General features: G+C 46.4%; 1 protein-coding gene across 2 annotated transcripts in view; it reads right to left on the bottom strand.

The window, feature by feature from the left end:
* PYGL (phosphorylase, glycogen, liver) overlaps nt 1–22,209 on the bottom strand; it is a 79,162-nt gene that overhangs the window by 55,597 nt on the left and 1,356 nt on the right. For both annotated transcript variants that reach the window (XM_015420607.1, XM_015420608.1), the window contains exons 2-5: nt 20,352–20,613; nt 8,732–8,833; nt 2,873–2,951; nt 571–674 (exon numbers count right to left, since the gene is read on the bottom strand). In XM_015420607.1, the coding sequence (XP_015276093.1) occupies nt 571–674; nt 2,873–2,951; nt 8,732–8,833; nt 20,352–20,594 (528 nt within the window). In that variant the 5' untranslated portion in view covers nt 20,595–20,613. The remainder of the gene's footprint in view (nt 1–570; nt 675–2,872; nt 2,952–8,731; nt 8,834–20,351; nt 20,614–22,209) is intronic.

Below are 22,209 nucleotides of genomic sequence, written 5' to 3' on the forward strand. Positions count from 1 at the left end.
GAGTGTTGGACTAGATGGGCCATTGGCCTGATCCAACACACTGGCTTCTCTTATGTCATGTTTCATTTCACTGAAATCAACCACATTCTGGGGTGTTCTGATATTCTTATGAAGGCCTCGGCCTCTCTGCCCTGCTGTTGACTCTCCAGAGGAACTGGTTGGCCCCTGGGTGAGACAGGATGGTGGACTAGGTGGACCACTGGTCTGATCCAGCAGGGCTCTTCTGATGTTCTTATGTCCTGCTTCATTTCACTGAAATCAACCACATTCTGTCCCCTATTTCCTCAAATTCCCCTATGCCTTTGACAAGCACATGATTTCCTGCTTTCTGAATCTTGGAGCAGGCTCATCTGTGACACTTTATGCAGAAAGCATATGGGAAAGAACTGCAAAACTAGTGTGGAAAGATCGGACACATTTCACCACAGGCAATGATGCGCTAGCACATGCACCGGCAGGAAATATATCCATGTGCAAGACCTTCACAGAGCTTTGCCCTGCATCTGCAAAGATAAAATACGTTGTAGGAAGCATTCTTCGTTTTCAGATCCACCGATGTTCTGCTGTTACCTGCCATCCTTCTCTGATCTTCTGGTTGAAGATGCCATATTCGTAACGTATCCCGTAACCGTAGGCAGCGAGCCCCAGAGTGGCCAGTGAATCCAGGAAGCAAGCTGTGGGGCAGAGAAGGAACACAGGGTGACTCAGCAGACTGTCAGAGTCTCAGACCCGCCAAAACCCAACAGAGTTCTAGAAGCATCGAAGCCTCCAACATTTTTGCCACAGCTTTAAATGGAGGGGTGGAAAGGGGGGGGGAGTCATTGGGTTTGATTCTGCTAAGTGCACATTCTGACCATCAGGCTCACTGAACTCTTCCATCAGCTAAAATAAAAGGATCCACACACCTGGCCAATCTGGCCCCATGGATTCACGCTGTGGACAGCTCAAGGCTAGACTACTGTAATGTACTCTACATGAGCCTGCCCTTGAAGGCAACCCAGAAACTGCAGCTGGTATAGAATGCGTAAAATGGAACTTTACAGGAAGGCATCATGGGGGGGGGGGATACTCTGATTAAATATCTTCTGTCAGTTTACTAATAATTGTGTTTACTGCTGTTTTACCATTATTGTAATACAGTTTAAACCTTTGCTAGAAAGGTGGACTGAAGATGAAGAGATTTTATAGATAGATAGACAGACAGATAGACAGACAGATAGACAGACAGATAGACGACAGACAAGACGACAGACAAGACGACAGACAGACAGACAGACACACAAATACATATACAAAAGAACATAGAAAAGCCCTGCTGGATAAGATCAGAGGTCCATCTAGTCCAGCATCCTATTTCACACAGTGGCCAGTCAGTTCTACTGGAGGTCCAGCAACAGGGCACTGAGGCACTCATAAGAACATAAGAAGAGCCCTGCTGGATCAGACTGGATCTAGTTCAGACTCCTCTCTCACACAGTGACCAACCAGTTCATCTGGAAGCCCAACAAAATGGTATAGAGGCAGAGGCATTCATTAGAACATCAGAAGAGCCCTGCTGGATCAGACCAGAAGTCCATCTGGTCCAGTATCCAATCACTCACAGCAGCCAACCAGTTCCTCTGGATGGCCAACAACAGGGCAGAGAGGCCGAGGCCTTCATAAGAACACCAGAAAAGTCCTGCTGGATCAGACCTGTGGTCCCTCTAGTCCAGCATCCCGTCTCTCACAGTGGCCAACCAGTTCAGCTGGGTGGCCAACATTAGGGCACAGAGACCTTCATAAGAACAGCAGAAGAGCCCTGCTGGATCAGACCAATGGTCCACCTATTCCAGCATCCCGTCTCACTCAGTGGCCAACCCGTTGCTCTGGAAGGCTAACAGGGCACAGAGGCTTTCATAAGAACATCAGAAGAGCCCTGCTGGATCAGACCAGTGAGGGTCCACCTCATCCAGCATCCTGTCCCTCCAAGTGGCCAACCATTTCCTCTGGAAGGCCAACAACGGGGTATAGAGGCCTTCACAAGAACACAATCTAATCCAGCAGGGCTCTTCTTATGTTCTTTAGTTTTACAGACAACTGCCCCCTCCCCAATTAAAACATGTTTGAACATTCAATCAAATGAGGCCCCAACTGCCATCTGAGCACGCTCTCGGTCTCTCGCTCTCTTTTCCGGCAAGCCTCTACCACCTCAGTGAGACCTCAACCCGCTTGTCCACTAGAGACTGCTCATGGCCCCCACCTAGAGATGTGAAGGCCCGGAAAGAAACCGGTTTTTTTCTGTTTTTTTCCTGAAGCCTTTTTGGTTTTTTCCGAAAAATTGGAAAAATTGAAAAAGAAAAAAAAATGATTATGGAACGTTTTATTTTAACATGATGAATAAAATATTTTAAGACAAGGTGTTCAAATATTTTCCAAATCATTTCTAAAAAATATGTATGGTGTCAGATTGATCTAATTTCTGTGCACGGAGGACAAGCAAGTCCTAGGTTACAAACTGAACTCTCCAATGCAAGAACAAGATGCATTTCTTCCTTTAGGAGGTGAGATTGTCAGGAGAAAAGAAAAAGGTTTCAGTTTTGTTTTTGCATGTGGGTGGGTATTCTGTTTGTAATAACTGTTTGGATACACCATATTTTTAATATGCTAGTTGTGATAATTTCATGCCAAGTAAAAATGTCCATAGTCATATTTTATGTTCCTAAAGTAACAGAATGACTTTCAATCTGGAAAAAACAAAAGAAATGCCAATGTAGCGTTTTTTCAATTTTTCTGAAAATTTCCGTTTTTTTCCGAGCTTCAAAATTTCCGGAAATTTTACATCTCTACCCCCACCTCAGGATTGCGCACACAGACCCCCCCTCCCCTTACTCACCAGCAAGTCGCCCCAGGCCTCCGTTCCCCAGACCAGCGTCTTCCTCGATCTCCTCCAGCTCTTCTATGTCCAGCCCTAACTGAACAGCCACACAGAGAGACAAAGCAAACGCCGTCAGGGGCCAGAACACAAACGAAAACACCAAAGAAACCAGAACTCCGGCACATTAGAGTCCTCAACGTCCGACACTTCCAGTTTTACACATAATACACACTGCAATGCGTGGCTTCCGGTCTGTCACGCGTGTTTTGCAAAAGAAAAGCAGGCAACAGAAATCAGCAGAATGGCCAAACCGAGTCACCAAACTCCTGGGAAATTCACTGGCATGCTGTTTACAGACCACAGTGAGTCGCTACCAGCTTCAGGGTTGGCTCCTTTCCAAGACAGGGCAGAATGATCCTTTTGTACGCACACGGAAAAAGTGTACCCAGTGAGCCAAGCTAAGACACAGGGCTGTATCCTAACTCTCTGCTCTGTGAAGGAAGGCGCCTCTCACTGGCCCAGCAGGTCTTCCTGGACTGGCACGAAAGGAAAGCTTGGGCCAGAAGGGCAGCCATCTCCAAGTCCAGAAAGACCTGGCGATTTGGGGGGTGGAGCCAGGGGAGGGCGGGGTTTAGGGAGGGGAGGGGCCTCAGTGAGGCTTAACGGCAGGCAGCCCACCTTCCAAAGCAGCCATTCGCTCCAGGTGAAGGGAAATAAATGTTCTAATCAACTAATTAGTAGAACCGCATTTGAGTCCAGGGGCACCTTTAAGACCAACAAAGTTTAACTCTGGGGATAAGTGATGTATGTCGTCTGGAGATCAGTTGGGGTTCCAGGAGACCTCCACCCCCTACCTAGAGACTGATAACCACAAACAGACTAGCACCACTTTGGTGTAGTGGTGAGAGCCAGTTTGGTGTAGGGGTTAAGTGCGCATACTCTAATCTGGGAGAACCGGGTTTGATTCCCCACGCCTCCACTTGCACCTGGCTGGATGGCCTTGGACAAGCCCTAGTTCTGGTCAGAGATGTCCTTGAAAAAGAGCGGTTTCTGTCAGAGCTCTCTCTGGTATTTGTACCTCAGAATTGCTAACAGGTAACTGAATAGAACTTTCCAGGCCTGTGCTTTGGAGTTTACACAGGGCACAGTTGCTTCACGGAGGAAGCCCTTTTGAGAGAAAGAAGGAAGGTCGACGCACCCCGTCAGAACAGAACATTAATTATATGGCTGTGCTTTCTACAAACAGAACATTAATTATACAGCTGTGTCTTCTATGAGGAAATGTGGGAATTAAGCTGTTGGACTTTTATTGTGCAATCGTATGCCTAGGCACAAAATATTGGACTGGATACATAGTGTCTTTAAACCGACACTGCTTTTGTGTTCCACTTTTTGAGACTGTGTCTCCTTGTAATGTTTCTGTATGAAGAAAACTATGGAGAAAGATATATTTTTGGAATAATAATCCACGTTTTGTACAGCACTTGGATAGGGTCCTTTATAGTGACACACCAAGAGGCTGACCACCCTGAGAGGCATGGACATTTGCAGAGTGACGAGGAAGACCAGAACTCTTAGAATCAGTCTATGAAACAGATATGCTCCCCTCAAACGTGGAGATATACCTCCTAAAATGTCCTTGTGCTCTCATATATATTGGTTCAAGCATTAGAAATGTCAAAGTACACACCCTTGAACATAAATCAAGAATAAAAAATAAATAAAATTATGGACACTCCAATCGTACTGCACTACAACGAATTTAACTACGCTCCAGAAGATCTGAGGTTCTGTGTACGGTTTGAAATCAATTAACAGCCCTTTAATAAAATCGATGTTGCCAAATGCCTTTTTGGAACCAGTCTGGTGTAGTGGTTAAGAGCGGCGAACTCTAATCTGGGAGAACCGAGTTTGATTCCCCCACTCCTCCACTTGCAGCTGCTGGTGTGACCTTGGGTCAGTCACAAGTTCTCTCAGAACTGCTCTCTTAAGGGCAGTTCTTGAGAGAGCTCTCTCAGCCCCACCTACCTCACGGGGTGTCTGTTGTGGGGAGGGGAAGGGAAAGGAGATTGTAAGCTGCTCTGAGACTCCTTCGGGTAGTGAAGGGCAGGGTATATTCCAGAGTGATTAACACATGGAATTCACTGCCACAGGAGGTGGTGGCAGCTACAAGTGTGAACAGCTTCAAGAAGGGATTGGAGAAACATATGGAGCAGAGGCCCATCAGTGGCTATGAGCCACAAGGGATAGATAGGAACTCTTGGTCTGGGGCAAGTGATGCTCTGTATTCTTGGTGCTTGGGGGGGGAGCAACAGTGGGAGGGCTTCTAGTGTCCTGGCCCCACTGCTGGACCTCCTGGTGGCCCCTGTTATTTTTGGCCACTGTATGACAGAGTGTTGGACTGGATGGGCCATTGGCCTGATCCAACATTAGCTTCTCTTATGTTCTCATAAATCCAGTCTCTTCTTCTTCTGCAAATTAAGGCATTTTTCATTCCTAAATCTCAAACTTTGACACCAAAAGGTCTGAATCAGGCTCTTGATTTACCTTCTTCCATTTAAATATTTGTTCGGTATACTGCCCATTTGAATTTCTGTTTACTATACTGCCTCTTTAAATCCTCCGTTCCTGTGAGCACAGCTGCAAAGAGTCATGAGAGAATTTACATTCCACCTAACTGGGGTGTGTCTCTAGGAGGACTGATATTCTGCACTGAAGCCCTTGATAGCCGGGAGGCTACTGGTTGAAAGAGCATTGGGTAAGAATGTCTTGTTATGAAAACATCACGACTGTTTGCGCTGTGTAATAGATTATTGTTATAATAATCCATGTTTTTGGTATGCTTTCTATTTTAGTTCTGACTCCACAACGGAAGGGAGATGCGGCTTTGAAAATGAGGACGGAAACATGCTTATACGCCTAGGATACACGTCGCCACAAAGCTTGCTGGTTTGCTATATAAATCTGTCATATTGAGAACTTTGGTACTCGTACTGTTACAGTGTGGCCTTGATTCAAAGCTCACAATTGCTGCTTCTTGAGAGTTAGGGAACTTTATGTGTTAACACTGTAACTCTGGCTTGGAGTTTTGTATTAAAAACTTCTGGAGTTGTTATAAGAAAACTTTGATAACTTGATATATATTGAGAACACAAACTCTTGTGGTGTTTCTAGAGATGTTAAGGCCCGGAAAAAAACCAAAAAAAATTGGGGGGGAAATGGGTTTTTTCCGTTTTTTTTTCCTGAAGCATTTTTGGTTTTTTCCAAAAAATTGGAAAAATTGAAAAAAGAAAAAAAATTGACTATGGAACGTTTTATTTTAACATGATGAATAAAATATTTTAAGACAAAGTGTTCAAATATTTTCCAAATAATTTGTAATATATATATTGTCAGAAGAAAATAAAAAAGTTTCAGTTTTGTTTTTGCATGTGGGTGGGTATTCTGTTTGTCATAATTGTTTGGATACACTATATTTTTAATATGCTAGTTGTGATAATTTTATGCCAAGTAAAAATGTCCATAGTCATATTTTATGTTCCTAAAGTAACAGAATGACTTTCAATCTATAAAAGGCAAAAGAAATGTTAATGGAGAATGTTTTTCAATTTTTCCAAAAATTTCCGTTTTCCACCGGAAAAAACCCGGGAAAAAATGGGTTTTTTCCTGAGTTTCAAAATTCCCGGAAATTTTACATCTCTAGGTGTTTCACAATATTTTATCTAAAAGCATTGACATAAGACTAGTAAATTGCATTCACAGCGTTCATTTGTGCCTGATAACTTACACGCTGTGTTTTCCCCTTATTTTGTCTTTATTTTTTAACCTCCAGGTGGGGCCTGGAGGTTTCCTGGAATCACAACTGATAGCCAGAAAACAGAGATTCGGTTCCCCTGGAGAAAATGGTTGCTTTGGAGGGTGAACTCTAAGGCATTATGCCTCACTGAGATGCTACGGCCTTTTACCTTCCCAAGCTTCCGCTCCAAATCTACAGAAATTTTCCAACACAGAACATAAGAGAAGCCAATGTTGGATCAGGCCAATGGCCCATCTAGTCCAACACTCTGTGTCACACAGCGGCCAAAAACACCAGGTGCCATCAGGAGGTCCAGCAGTGGGGCCAGGACACTAGGAACCCTCCCATTGTTGCCCCCCCCCCAAGCACCAAGAAGACAGAGCATCACTCGCCCCAGACTGAGAGTCCCTATCTATACCTTGTGGCTAATAGCCACTGATGGACCTCTGCTCGATATAAGAACATAAGAGAAGCCAATGTTGGATCAGGCCAATGGCCCATCCAGTCCAACACTCTGCATCACACAGTGGCCAAAAATACCAGGGGCCCTCAGGAGGTCCAGCAGTGGGGCCAGGACACTAGGAGCCCTCCCACTGTTGCCCCCCCACCCCAAGCACCAAGAAGACAGAGCATCCCTTGCCCTAGACTGAGAGTCCCTATCTATACCTTGTGGCTAATAGCCACTGATGGACCTCTCCTCGATATAAGAACATAAGAGAAGCCAATGTTGGATCAGGCCAATGGCCCATCCAGTCCAACACTCTGCATCACACAGTGGCCAAAAACACCAGGTGCCATCAGGAGGCCCAGCAGTGGAGCCAGGACACTAGAAGCCAGTGTTCCCTCTAAGCTGAGTTAGTGTGAGCTAGCTCACAGTTTCTTAGCCTCTGGCTCACACATTTTTGTCTTAGCTTAGGAAGGATGGCTCCAGAGCAGACTAATTTATGCAGTAGTCAAATTCAGGTGCCATCAGGAGGTCCAGCAGTGGAGCCAGGACACTAGAAGCCAGTGTTCCCTCTAAGCTGAGTTAGTGTGAGCTAGCTCACAGTTTCTTAGCCTCTGGCTCACACATTTTTGTCTTAGCTTAGGAAGGATGGCTCCAGAGCAGACTAATTTATGCAGTAGTCAAATTGCTCGCAACTTCAATGCCAGCAGCTCAGAAAGAACTATTTTTGCTCACAGGGCTCCACAGCTTAGAGGGAACATTGCTAGAAGCCATCCCACCGTTGCCCCCACCCCACCCCAAGCACCAAGAAGACAGAGCATCCCTTGCCCCCAGACTGCGAAATCCTATCTGTACCTTGTGGCTAATCGCCACTGATGGGCCTCTACTCCAGATGCTTATTTAATTCCCTCTTGAAGCCGCCGATGTTTGTAGCTGCCACCACCTCCTGTGGCAGTGGATTCCACCAAATTGGCAACCCCCAGCTTACTAAGAGAAGCACAACCGGTTGTTTAAGGATTGTGTGTGAAAGCGAAGGGGGAGACACACAGAGATTTTCACACACAGGCACCTTACTCCCTGATAACCCCCTTCACATTTTTGCTCTCTTTGGACACCCATGTGACCTTGCGAAACTCCCGTTCGTTTCAGTGAGGCTTGCACAAAAACCCACCTTGACTACACCTAGAAAAGTGTTCCCCTTTCCCCAGAAAGCAGTCCTATTGCGGGGCAAAGGCTGAGAGACGTCTCCTTAGTAGGACCTTGCCTGCCAACACTTAGCATGGGGCCTGCCAAGTGTTTTTTAGAAAGTGGGCAGGGCCAGGTGAGTCTTTTGCCCAGCAGGGCTTCTGATTGGCCACTGGAGATTTGATTGACTGCCGTTTTTTTAAAAAAGTTGCTTTGACAGCAGCTGCCTGCCACCACAGCACCTGGATCTTCCCTGTGTGACTGAAGGTAAGCAGCGGCGGCCATTTTGTGGCTGGCTCTGCCCCTGTGGCAGCCATTTTGTGGCTGCCCCCACCCGCCTGTCGGAGTTTCAAAGGTGCCCATGGGCTGAAAAGGGTTGGGGACCCCTGATTTAAATGCTGGGGAAGTCGTTGCGGTGTTGAACACAGAGAAACTTTCCACGTAGACCCACCTGATAAATCGCCTCATCACAGGCGTTCTGCAGTCCCAGGTTGATCATGGTGTTCTGCAGGGTGCGGCCCATGTAGAACTCCAAGGAAAGGTAGTAAACTCTCTGGAGGAAGAGAAAAAGCAGAAGAATTAAAAGCTGGGGCTGGCCGAAATACGCAGCCGATAATCAGAACCCGCTCGTGGCAGACACTGTGGCATAGTATGTCATAGTACATCCAGTTCACACGCGCACGCGAACACCCACTTGATCAACATGTTTTCGAAGGCTTCCACAGCCGGAGTTCATTAGCTGTTGTAGATTTTCCGGGCTGTGTGGCCGTGGTCTTGGCATTGTAGGACCTGACGTTTTGCCAGTAGCTGTGACTGGCATCCTCAGAGGTATAACACAGAAAGATGGAGGACTCTCTGTGTCAAGGTGAGAAGAAAAATGGTAGGCAGGTAATTTATGTCTACTCAAGAAGGAGGGGTAGGGCTGAGTCATTCTCTTGTAGGAGTTCCCCAGGCTGTGAAACATGCTAATAATGGAGGAGGCTTTCCTGAGGCAGTTCTACCCACCTTCCTGAGTAGATATAAATTACCTGCCTACCATTTTTCTTCTCACCTTGACACAGAGAGTGCTCCATCTTTCTGTGTTATACCTCTGAGGATGCCAGTCACAGCTGCTGGCGAAACGTCAGGTCCTACAATGCCAAGACCACGGCCGTACAGCCCCGAAAATCTACAACTAACCCTGTGGACGGCGGGGAGCGATGTTGCTGCGAGTGTGATTGTGATTCTCCAGGTTAAAAAAAAACAACGCATCGGGCCGGAGCAGTTCAACCCGCTCCCAGCACGCCGTCTGACCGCACCCAGTGAAGTCTCAGTGAAGTCCAAGTGAAGAAGAATCTCTTCTTCTTCTTCTCTTCTTAAAACCATGGAGTTTTGCCCTTAAGCCAGAGTGTCCCCTGTGTGACGTGTCCCCAGTGTGATGACATCATGTTCCTGATGATGTCATCACATCAGGGAAGTCACATGGGGACGCGGCTATTTGGGGGCGGGGTTTCCCCCACCGGCCAGAGAATCCCTGAAAACTGGGGGGGACCCCCACCCCGAACTGGGAACCGGCAAGCTCAAGTTCCATACAGGTCCTCACTGGAGAGAAAAGATATACATGGAGTAAAAAAAATATTTTAAGTTCTCAAGAGATCTGCTTTGCCAATGTAGCACACATCAGCAGGGGACCAGGGATGGCAGATTCCAGGTGGGACCTGGGGACCCCCCAGAATTACAGATTTATTTATTTCGATTCCTATCCTGCCTTGCCTGACAAGCAGGCTCAAGGCGGCGTACAATAGTAATTTACAATAAAAAACAGATAAAATTCAACAATAAAACCTAAAGTGCAAATTACATACAAGCAATAAAGTGCAGACGGCAATCGTTGTAATTGGCCCTATAGGACTATCCCAAAGTGCCAGTAATAGATGTTCAGTAAAGGTAAAGGTTCCCTTGCTCGAAAGCCAGTCGAATCCGACTCTAGGGTTGCGGTGCTCATCTCCGTTCCCAAGCCGAAGAGCCAACGCTGTCCGAAGACGTTTCCGTGGTCATGTGGCCGGCATAACTAAACACCAAGGCCCACGGATGTTCAGTAGCAGCTCCTAATCGAAGGTCTGGTGGAAGAGCTCCGTTTTACAGGCCCTGCGGAACGGTAAGAGGTCCCTCCTCCGGGAGCTCGTCCCACCAGTGTGGAGCCGCCACTGAGAAGGCCCTGGCTTTAGTGATCGCCAGTTTGGCATCCTTGGGGCCAGGGACAGTCAGGCGATTTTGAGTCCCCAACCTCAGTGCTCTCTGGGGTATATATGGGGAAAGGCGGTCCCTCGGGTAGGCAGGCCCTCGGCCACATAGGGCTTTAAAGGTCAAAGCCAGCACATTGAAGCGAATCCGGTATGCTATTGGCAGCCAGTGCAGCTCCCTCAGCAGATGACCTCTCCAGACTACCAAGATCAGTTTCCCAGGAGAAAAAAGGCTGCTCTGGAGGGTGGACTCAGTGCCATTGTACCCCACTGAGGGCCCTGTCCCCCCCAGGCTCCACCCCCAAATCTCCAGGAGTTTCCTAACCCGGATCCGGCAGCCCTAGCACTGGGTCATCCAGATTCTGACTGGTCAGTCGGCTCCAGGGCTAAACATTCCATTGTGGATTGCACCGACCAAAAAAGCCAAATGTCATTTATCATTCCGGGAACTGTTTCCCCAACCGACTTCCCTCTCTCATTTTTTGCACGGGCCAAAAAGGGCGGGAAAACACAGCGGCGCAGCCTGAAATGACAAACCGCTTCAGAGACGGCTCCTAACCGGTAAGGGGACAGCTGCGCGAAACGGCCGTCCCTGTACCGTTTTATTCCAAGATGGTACAATAACGGTTTTAAAGGGGTAATGTGACATTCCCCAGCCTATGTCCCTAGAAGAGCGTGACGATCTGGAAATAAGAACCTCCTGGTGGTACCCGGTCCAAGAGAGATCCGGCTGTCCTCCACCAGGGACAGGGTCTTTTCAGACCTGGCCCCTACCGGGCGGAACTCTCTGCCTGAGGACATCCGCACCCTGTTACCATTCCATAGGGCTTGCAAGGCAGAGATGTTCTGCTGGGCATTTGATTGAGGATGGCGATAGCCTTGCCCCCCTCCCCCATTCTGTACTTTACACTTAACTCAAGGGGCAAGCGGATATCAGAAATTTATTTCCATCTTGGATTGTACTGTTTTATTGTCGCTGTCGAATTTTAATACTGTTTTAAGTTTAGTATTATTGTATTTTTATTGACGTAAGCCGCCCCGAGCCCCGCTTGCAGGGAAGGCCGGCCTAAGAAGTCTAATTTAAGTTTAGTTTTATCACCCATATTGAAGATGGAGAACAGGATTGTTCTCAATTTCAAGCCGCCGTTTTTTAAGCGACCGCCGCAACAGAGTCCAGAAGAAACACGAGTGGCAGATCCAAGATGGACACAGGTCGAATCTGCATTTGCATTTTAAATCACTCTCGTGCTGCCGTGACGCCATCCTTCTCTATGCTTGTTTTGAACGTTGTCTGGAGAAGATTCTTTTAAAGCAGTGCAGAGGTGCAATGACAGTGGAGCTGCCCCGAAAGGAAAATAAACATATGTGGACATGCAAAAGTATGCTAGCACTGTTGAGGCGTGAAAACAACACCAAATGTAGACAGCTTTTTTTGAAGACTGAGTCAAAAGGCTGGGACACCGGTGGGAAAAACAAATGCAGATTCGGCCACAGACAGGCCCAGTTTAGGTGTGAAAGCTGCTGCAGGAAAGTTCACAAACGGCTTTGGTGCGAGGTCACAAAGGGGATTAGCCCTTAATCGCCCAGCCTAATACGCCATCAGAGGCCCGAACAATCAAAAGCCAGTTTCAGACTTCGTTAAGTCAATCCAATAAGCGAGGGATTATCGGCTATTTTACACCTTCCCCTTTCCACTCACCCCTTCCGGCTTCCCTTCCTTCAACAAGCGCAATATTTTTAAAGGCTGCCAGGAAAACCTGTGAGGTGCCTTTTGAAATGTTTGCTTACTGTATTGGCACAAAACAAAAAGTGAGCAGGTACTGTCCCCACTGAGGATACAGTACACCATACAGGGTTACCCACTCTTTGGGGGGAAATTTCTGGATATTTTTTTTTGGGGGGGGAGTTTGGGGAGAGTGAGGTTTGGGGAGGGGAGGAGGAGGAGGAGATTGGATTTATGCCCCACCCTTCACTACCCAAAGGCGTCTCAGAGCGGCTTTACAATCTCCTTCCCCTCCCCACAACAGACATCCTGTGAGGTGAAAGAGCTATTAAAAACTGAACCGTTGTGGCCCTCATGCTACTGGCATTAAGAACAACTTGGACGCCAAAAAAGATTGCAAATATAAGTAGTAATATATCACACAAATGTTGGAAATGTAAAAAAAAATAGAAGGTTCTTTTTACCATATGTGGCGGACATGTGATAAGGCTAAAAAATTTTGGACTGAAATACATGCGGAGATGGAGAAAATTGTAAAATGTAAATTTAAGAAAGAACCTGAAATACTACTTTTGGGACTTAAAATGGAAGAAGTTAACATAGCAAAAAGGACTTTGATGTGGTATATGATCACAACTCCTAGAATGACTTATGCTCAATGCTGGAAACAAAACTCCAGAAATTGGGGAGTGGATAAAAAAACTAATTTTTATGGTTGAAATGGACAAAATGACAAGGAAGCTTAAGAACCAAGAAGCAGAATAATTTTTTGCAGATTGGAAAGACTTTAAAGAATATTTAGAGAAATATTGGGATGTAAAAACCAACTTACTTTGCTTTGATAATTATTATAAGAAAAGTGTTTAGAAAAAAGTGTAAAAAATATGTTACCTGTAGGATTTTTAAGTACCAAGTAAGAAGGTAAAGGGGGAAATATATGTTTGGGCTGGAGGTTGGAGCACTATGCGAAGTCAGAAGGGGTGGGGAAACAGGAGAAAAGGATGTATGATAGCTAAAAATGTTATATATGTTTGACCTATTAATATATCCTAATAAAATTATTTGTTTTTTTTTTTAAAAGAACAACTTGGACGCTGGCCACGCCACATCGAACCACTTACAGCAATCGTCATCTGCGCTCAACTGCACTTTATGTATATCATTGTTTATGGAATGTTACTGTATTACATTTACGCATCTAGAGGCAAAAGAGTTGAAGCAAATTCGGCATGGACCGAAATTAAAAAATGCCTTCTCTGGTTACACAGGCAAAAGTGAGATTTCATGGACAGGTATCTTTAATCTCTATCTCCTCTATATATCCGGGGGGAGCCGAATTCCCCCCCCCCACAGTACTCTTTGTCTTATTTTTTCCAGATTTTTTGTTGTTCAGTTGCACAGTCGAGTCCGACTCTTCGCGACCCCCTGGACCAGATCACGCCAGGCCTTCCTGTCTTCCGCCGTCCTCTGAAGTTGGCTCAATTTCATGTTCGTTGCATCTATGACACTGTCTAACCATCTCATCCTTTGCCGTCCCCGTCTTCTTTGACCTTCAATCTTTCCCAGCATTAGGGTCTTCTCCAGTGAATGCTCCCTTCTCATTGGGTGGCCAAAGTATTTGAGCTTCAGTTTCAGTCTCTGGCCTTCCAGGGAACAGTCAGGGTTGATTTCTTTTAGGATTGACTGATTTGATCTCCTTGCAGTCCAAGGGACTCTCAAGAGTCTTCTCCAGCACCATAGTTCAAAAGAATCTATTCTTCGGTGCTCGGCCTTCCTTATAGTCCAACTCTAGCATTCCAATCCCCTATGATGATGAGGACATCATTTTTTGGTGTTCGTTCCAGATTAGCAAACGTCAATATTTATTTACTTAAATGTTTTAGCTGTCTTTCCACCTTGAGAAAAGAGAAAGAGTCCAGTAGCAGCTTAATTTGTGGCAGGGTATCAGCTTTCACGAGTCACTGCTCACTTCCCCAGAAAACACCTTAGAGACCAACAAGAGCAATGACTCAGGAAACCTCCTACCCAGCCACAAATGTTGCTAGTCTTTAAGGTGCTACTGGACTCTGAAGTGAGGAGTAGCTCACGAATGTTCCTCTCCTGCCTAGAAATGTGAAGGCCCGGAAAAAACCTGGAAAAATTAGGGGGGGGAAACCGGTTTTTCCCATTCTTTTCCTGAAGTCTTTTTTTATTTTTTTCCGACAAATTGAAAAAAGAAAAGAAAAAACAATGATTATGGGACATTTTATTTTAACATGTTGAATAAAATATTTTAAGACAAGGTGTTCAAATATTTCCCAAATCATTTCTAAAAAATATGTATGGTATCAGATGGATCTAATTTCTGTGCACTGAGGACAAGCAAGTCCTAGGTTACAAACTGAACTCTCCAATGCAAGAACAAGATGCATTTCTTCCTTTAGGAGGTGCTATTGTCACAAGAAAAGAAAAAGGTTTCAGTTTTGTTTTGGCATGTGGGTGAGTACTGTTTGTCATAATTGTTTGGTGTAGTGGTTAAGTGAGCGGACTCTAATCTGGGAGAACCGGGTTTGATTCCCCACTCCTCCACTTGCACCTGCTGATGTGACCTTGGGTCAGTCACAAGCTCTGGCACAGCTGTTCCTGAAAGAGCAATTTGTGTCAGAGTTCTCTCAGCCCCACCCACCTTACAGGGTGTCTGTTGTGGGGAGGGGAAGGGAAAGGAGTTTGTAAGCCGCTCTGAGACTCCAAGTGAAGGGCGGGGTATAAATCCAATCTCTTCTTCTTCTTCTTCTTCGGATATACTCACTATTTTTAATATGCTAGTTGTGATAATTTCATGCCAAGTAAAAATGTCCATAGTCATATCTTATGTTCGTAAAGTAACAGAATGACTTTCAATCTGGAAAAGAGAAAAGAAGTGCTAATGTAGCATTTCTTTTTCAATTTTTCCAAAAATTTCAATCCCCCCCCCCCCGGGAAAAAAACAAGCTTTTTTTCCGGCCGAGCTTCAAAGTTTCCGGAAATTTTACATCTCTACCCCTGCCACAAATGTTGTTAGTCTTTCAGGTGCTTACTGGACTCTTGCTCTTTTCTGCTGCTACAGGCAGACGAACACAGCTACCCATCTTGATCCATTTCCACCTTGAGGAACCCAAGGCAACTTGCAATGTAAATAAAACGATTACAAAAAAAAAAAACCAATCGGAAAGATCACTATTTCAAATCACCAATTAGGACTGCCCGTGAACAAAAACTAAACTAGTCAAATGCAATCCTAAATAAAACCTGAACATGGAAAGTGAGGGGGGGGTCATGCGCCCCTCCCTGGGGGGTGCTTGTTCGACAATTGTGGGGTTGCCACCAAGAAGGCTGTGTCTCCTGCGCCCACCGGACTAGCTTCTTTGACTGTTGGTACAGTCATGTGTGTGCTTCTATTTTTGTAAGTAGAATTTCTTTCTCTTGTTATCACTGGAACCAGATCATCTTCGGAATTGGTTTGAACAGCATTTGACCCTTAACTGGGAAACACGGAGGATTGAGGGCACTGCAAAAAAAAAAAAGCTTCTCTGCTTCCAAGACAAATGATTTTTTTTTTTTTTTAAAAAAATTGACCAAATAGGTAGAAGCAGGGGTCATTTCCTGCAGGAGCGCACAGGAGCGGAGCTCCGGCAGTAAAGAGCCCAGGCGGCGGGCACATGCAACAAGCCCCACCCCCTGCTCCCAGCAGCCCTCAGTCAGAGCAAGAAGCAGCCAGGTAAGGTGCAGAGCCCCCTCGGTCCAAAACAGTCCAGTGGCACCTTTAAGACCAAGTTTTATTCAGGTACAAGCTCTCCCTCCTCTGTGAGGACAGATCTGCACATTCTCCCCCCCCCCATAGCTAGCAATCCAAAACAGTCCAGTGGAGCCTGAGCGGTAGGTGTTGGCTTTCTGACACCCTTCCGGTGATGTCAGGGGGTGTGGCATATGCAAATAAATTATGCTAATGAGTAATGCTAATGAGCTCCTGCACCTCTTTTTCTACGAAATGATCCCTGGGTAGAAGGTAGGTTTCCTTGTTCATTCGCATCACAAATTGTGGGCTTTGTGCATTTTATTGTGTTTACACTGTAAACCACCTTGAGTTCCTCTAGGTAGAAGGGTGGCTAGTGAACATTTTGAATCAATAACTGGGTCACCTACAGTGCAGTGGTCAGGGTTGGCCCAGGATCTGGGAGACCCAAATTGAAACCCTCACTCCACCACGAAGCTTGTGGGTGGCCTCACTTTATTTCAGGGCAACCCAACTTACAGGGTTGTCATGAAGAGGAAAGGCGGATGGGAGAGCTACGTACGCCACTCAAGCATCCAAGCAGCCATTCCAGTTGCCAACTCCAGGTTGGGAAATCCCTGGAGATTTGAGGACAGAGCCCAGGCAAATTTGGGGACAGAGGGACCACAGCGAGATAGAATGCTGTAGAGTCCAAGGCTGGAGAGGCTACCATAAAACCCGATGAACAAAGGAAGCAAAAGTGGCGTGGAGTGTGAAGGCTACCATAAAAATCCAACGATCAAAGGAAGCGAAAGCAGCGTGGAGGCTACCATAGAATCCGATGATCAAAGGAAGCGAAAGCAACATGCAATGCAGAGGGGAATTTACAAAACGTGGGTTTCGTAAAACAACAGAGGGGAAAGCCAATGCAGAATCAGCCTGTGCAAGTGGCAAAATCCACTTGCAAATGATCGCCGAGGTGGATTGAAGCGGCATTATTTTTTGTGTGAAACAATTTTTATTGAACTTTTTCAAAAATAACATGTAACACATAGCAGGCAGAAAACGTTACATTACACAAAACATGAACATAACCCCCCTGGTGGGGGGAGGTGTTAGCCGGCGAAACGGAATGTCCAGCTCGGAAGCCTGGAAAGATCTCTTCGGCATTAAGAAGCCCGCGATGGGCCAATCCGGCCAGGCGGTGGCAGTGTGGCGCTGAGACTCGAAGAAGTCCTGGAAAAAACTTACGTCATCAAGCCAAGCCGAGTCAATGCCATCTGGAACACGTCTGAGGCTACAGCTGAACAAAATTCCCGTCGGCTGCAACCGTGTGCGACTTAAAAGATGTATATGTTGTCCTCCCTTAGCCCCTATGAATCATTGTTAGTCCCGTGTGTATATGAGTAAGTGTAAATCGCTCAGAGCCAGCAGCTCTGCAGGATTGAATGATTAATAAATTGAAAGATATTATTATTATTATATACTAATTTGAACAATAAACAATTTACCAAAGATGTAACTTATTAATTATATTTGGCATTTCCTCTTGTTGAGATAAATGATCTAAAATAGGGAACCGAACAGGTACAAAATCAGACTTGAAAGAAGGCGTATGTGTGTTATTAATGTTATCCGTTATTTTTGCCATTGTATACATATTCCATAATTTGGAATACCAGTTTTGTCTATTGGGGCCAATAGTATTTTTCCATTTTGCTGCAACTGTATTTCTGGCTGCCTCAAGTAAAATAGCTCCTGTTTTACTAGTACCATTCTGACCAACTTCCATCATCCAGTGGTTTAAAAGAATATGATCTATTGTAAATTGCAATACAATGCCTGTTATTGACCTAATCTGTGTTATAACAGCCTTCCAAAAGGATGCCAAGATTGGACACTCTAGCCAGCAATGAAGGTACGCTCCCCGCTGACCACATCCCCTCTAACAATCCAGTTTGGCAGAAGTTAAGTGGGCCAGCTTGAAGCTGCATTATTTAGTGAGTGTGAAAGCGCCTTATGTCCATGACAGTCAAGTTTCCCCATGACAGAGAGTACAGACTGGCATCCCCCCCCCCCTCAAGCAGCGGCATAACCGCATGGTACCTCCTGAACTCAAGCTGGCCTCCCCCTCTCACCCTCCGCCCCTCTTGGCACAACCTCTCCCAAGCAGAACCCGGCCACCACCCGGGGCAGGAGGGCGGCACATTTCAAGAACCTCAATGGGCTGCCAGTTCCCATTAGGCAAGCCGGGGCAGTCCTCAAATCACCCCAGGGCCCTCCCCCCTCCCTCCCAGTTCAGGATTAACCCCTTATCTTCATCCCCAGCAGGAAGGAAGCCAGGCTCACATTGGCCCGCCTGGTCTCTCTTCTCCCTCCATTGTCAAAATTGTCTCTCTAGTTTGCCAGCAAGGCGGGGTACAAATTGAAAATAATAATAAAGAACAAAATGCACTCAGCTCTCAGCCAATTTAAGACATCAATACAGTCTTTGCTGTGCAGCGGTTAGAGTGTCAGACTAGAGCCAAGTGCAAAACTACGTTCTGCCGGGAAGTCCGCTAGGTGACCCTGGGCCAGCCTAACCGCTGACGAAAGGAGCTTTGGACTCTCACAAGGTTCTGGGTGAACTGGGACTTGGGATGGTTCCCTCCCCAAAAGCGCTAACTATTTTAGCAAAACCTAGAAGTCCCTACCCAATCTAGGCATTCACCAACTTAGCAAAACTAAAGAACTGACCCAACTTAGCAAAACTAAAGAAGAGATCCATTCCTGTTTGGTATTCCTCTTTTCCTGCTGTTGGTGTAGTGGTTAAGAGTGCGGACTCTAGTCTGGGAGAACTGGGTTTGATTCCCCACTCCTCCGCACGCAGCTGCTGGTGTGACCTTGGGTCAGCCACAAGTTCTGAGCAGCTCTCCCAGACTAGAGTCCACACTCCTAACCACTACACCAAACTGGCTCTCTAGAAGGCACAAAGCCAATAAATAATCTTATTGTGGACAACACAGCAGGACACAAGATTCAGGGGCCACAGAGCTTTTCGTCAGGCAAAACGAAACTCCGAATGCTTGCATGCTCCCGTCTCACTGCTCACAGTTTAAGACCCTCACTTTCCCGCTTTCACCCCACCCTCTCGAGACTCTAAGCATCTCCCCCATGCTTGAATCAAGCTGATCTACATTTTGCATTGCACCTCTTCATCCTTTCTTTGCAACCCCCCCCACCTTCAGAATGGGATATAAAGACCCAGGGATCGCCATTCCAGCTTGTATCTGACGAAGAGAGCTTTTGACTTTTGAAAGCTCGTACCTGCCCCCCCCCCCGAATCTTGCTAGCTTCTAAGGTGCTACGGAACTCAAGTCTGACCCTTGTTCTATCCGATGAAGTCCACTTTGACGCTCATACCTCCCCAAATCTTTTTGGTCTGTATGGTGCTACTGGACTCGAAATCAAATCTAGCTCTTCACATTTGATCATGGCCAAAACTGCAGTCTGTTCTAGGCAACTATATTCTGCAAGAGTGTATGATAATTTCATCGCAATATGATTTCCAATTGTTCCATTTTTAACAGAAAAAAGTATCCTTCCAGATAACTGGGTTTATAAGGACACACTCTTTTTTACAAGAGTTACTTTTGATTTATTTTTTTTTACTGTTACTGGTTTAGATTTACGGTACACCCTCTTATTCCCGTAACTTCAATTTTAACTTAATTTTAACTCCTAATTGGTTAATATATATATATATATATGTTGGGTGATAGTGAGATATTGAAAAAATGGTATTTAGCAGAGATAATATAGCCCAACAGAGCCTGAGTAAGATAATTCAAACTGAGAGTCCATGTGTGATTAAAATATAAAGTTTTTACTAAATTCTAGCATGGGGAAGGGTGACTGGGATGAAAATAACAACAGAGCTAAATCGGCTACATCCTTGCTCTACAAAGACAAAACTAGAAGAGAGCAATTATGGCTACTCTTACTTCTTCTTGAGAACAGCAAAACAAAGACGGGAAGAGGAGCCATAAAATGCTAAAACACTTTGACACTTTCGTCCCAATCAAACGCCTAGATCAGGGAGAAAATTCCCGGGCTTCTTACAGCAAAAGAACATTGGTTACATGAGAAACATGTGACTTCCTGTGAGTAACATAAACAAACATTTAACCCCAGATGTACTGAGTGCTTTCAACTTGTAATACCCAACTTGTAATACCCAAGTATATAATTTTTTTGATGTTTGGTTTTGCTCAAGAAGGTCTCTGAAATTTCATAACGCTTTTGAATTTTTCGATTAACATTTTTATTAAATAAAATAAAAACAAAGAATCTAGCTCTTCGACCGCAGACCAACCCGGCTCCCCTCGGAGAACCGTCCCCCGCACGGGCATCTCACCTTGGGGTCCTTTTCGTAGTAGTACTGCTGGGTGCGGATCCACCGGCCCACCAGGTGATCGCGCACGGTGTGGGCCAGGGCGAAGTAGTAGTCCCGGGTGGTGGCCACATTGCGGTCCTTGACCAGAGTGAAGTGCAGGTGCCGGTTGAAGCCCTTCTTCAGCTCGGCCACATTCTCCACCCCGACGATGCCACGGATGCTGATCTGCTTCCGCTTCTCTTGGTCCGTCAGGGGCCGAGACATCTCTGGACAGAACTGTGGCCTGCAGAAACCGGGGGGGGGGGAGAGGTTGGTGCGGGGTGCCTCCTAAGGGGCACGGCCTCCCCTCCCCACCAGAGGAGGTGCTGCGCTCCTGCCGGCAGCTGGCTAGATCCAGTCCTGCGCGCTGCCAGGCCCGGCAACCTCCATCCCTTGGAGGGGCTGTGTTCAAAGGTGGGGAGGAGTTGGGTGCGAAAGAAGCTAATGGGGGGGGGGATTAGCCTCTGTCCAAGGAGCCACGGACCTGGCTTCCAGCCTCCGTACCTGTACTGGCCTTGCGCTCACCTTTAATTAACCCTGTTTTGTCTGACCAAAATGGAGCAAACCCCTGTTAAACCCAGGCAAGACACATCTATGGGAAGCAGTGGCTTTTAAAAGGCATTAGAGGCTCTGGAATCTAGGGGTGGGACTTAAGAAGGTCACCCTCTTCGAGTGTCTAGTTCTCACTGAGGTTGGGAGATGTGGTGGTGGCTACAAGCATAGACAGTTTTATGAGGGGACTGGATAAATATATGGAGCAGAGGTCCATCAGTGGCTACTGGTCACAAGGTATGGACAAGAGAACATAAGAACGTAAGAGAAGCCAATGTTGGATCAGGCCAATGGCCCATCTAGTCCAACACTCTGTGTCACACAGTGGCCAAAAATACCAGGTGCCATCAGGAGGTCCAGCAGTGGGGCCAGGACACTAGAAGCCCTCCCACTGTTGCCCCACCGCCAAGCACCAAGAAGGTGGCAAGTGATGCCACAGCCTGTGAGTTCCTATCTATACCTTGTGGCTCATAGCCACTTGTGGACCTCTGCTCCATATGTTTCTCCCGTTCCCTCTTGAAGCTGTCCATGCTTGTAGCCGCCGCCACCTCCTGTGGCAGTGAATTCCATGTGTTAATCTTAAACAGAGCCAGTTTGGTGTCGTGGTTAAGTGCGCGGACTCTAATCTGGGAGAACCGGGTTTGATTCTCCACTCCTCCACTTGCACCTGGCTGGATGGCCTTGGGCAAGCCATAGTTCTGACAAGAGCTGTCCTTGAAAAAGAGCAGTTTCTTTCAGAGCTCTCTCAGCCCCACCGACCTCACAGGGTGTCTGTTGTGGGGAGGGGGAGGAGTTCTAAGCCGCTCTGAGACACCTTTGGGTAGTGAAGGGCAGGGTATAAATCCAATCTCTTCTTCTTCTTCATCAGTCTTTGGGTGAAGAAGTACTTCCTTTAATCTGTTCTAACCCGATGAGGAAGAAGAGACTGGATTTATACCCCGCCCTTCACTACCCAAAGGAATCTCAGACCAGTTTACAATCTCCTTTCCCTTCCCCTCCCCACAACAGACACCCTGTGAGGCAGGTGGGGCTGAGAAAGCTTTTTCCAGAACTACTTGAGAGAGAACAGCTCTGCGAGAACTTGTGCCTGACCCATGGTCACACCAGCAGCTGCATGGGGATGAGTGGGGAACCAAACCCTTGCGCAGGAGGTCAGCCTCCATGACCCTGGAGTACCCTTCCAACTCTACCCGCTTTTTGATCCACTTTCGTTGCAACCGGATTTTACCCTGCGGAATGGCAAAAGCCACCTGCCGAAGTGGACTGAAACGGCATTATCTAGCACGGG

Source organism: Gekko japonicus, unplaced genomic scaffold, assembly GCF_001447785.1.
Source record: "Gekko japonicus isolate JY-2015 unplaced genomic scaffold, Gekko_japonicus_V1.1 scaffold908, whole genome shotgun sequence".
Taxonomy (NCBI): domain Eukaryota; kingdom Metazoa; phylum Chordata; class Lepidosauria; order Squamata; family Gekkonidae; genus Gekko; species Gekko japonicus.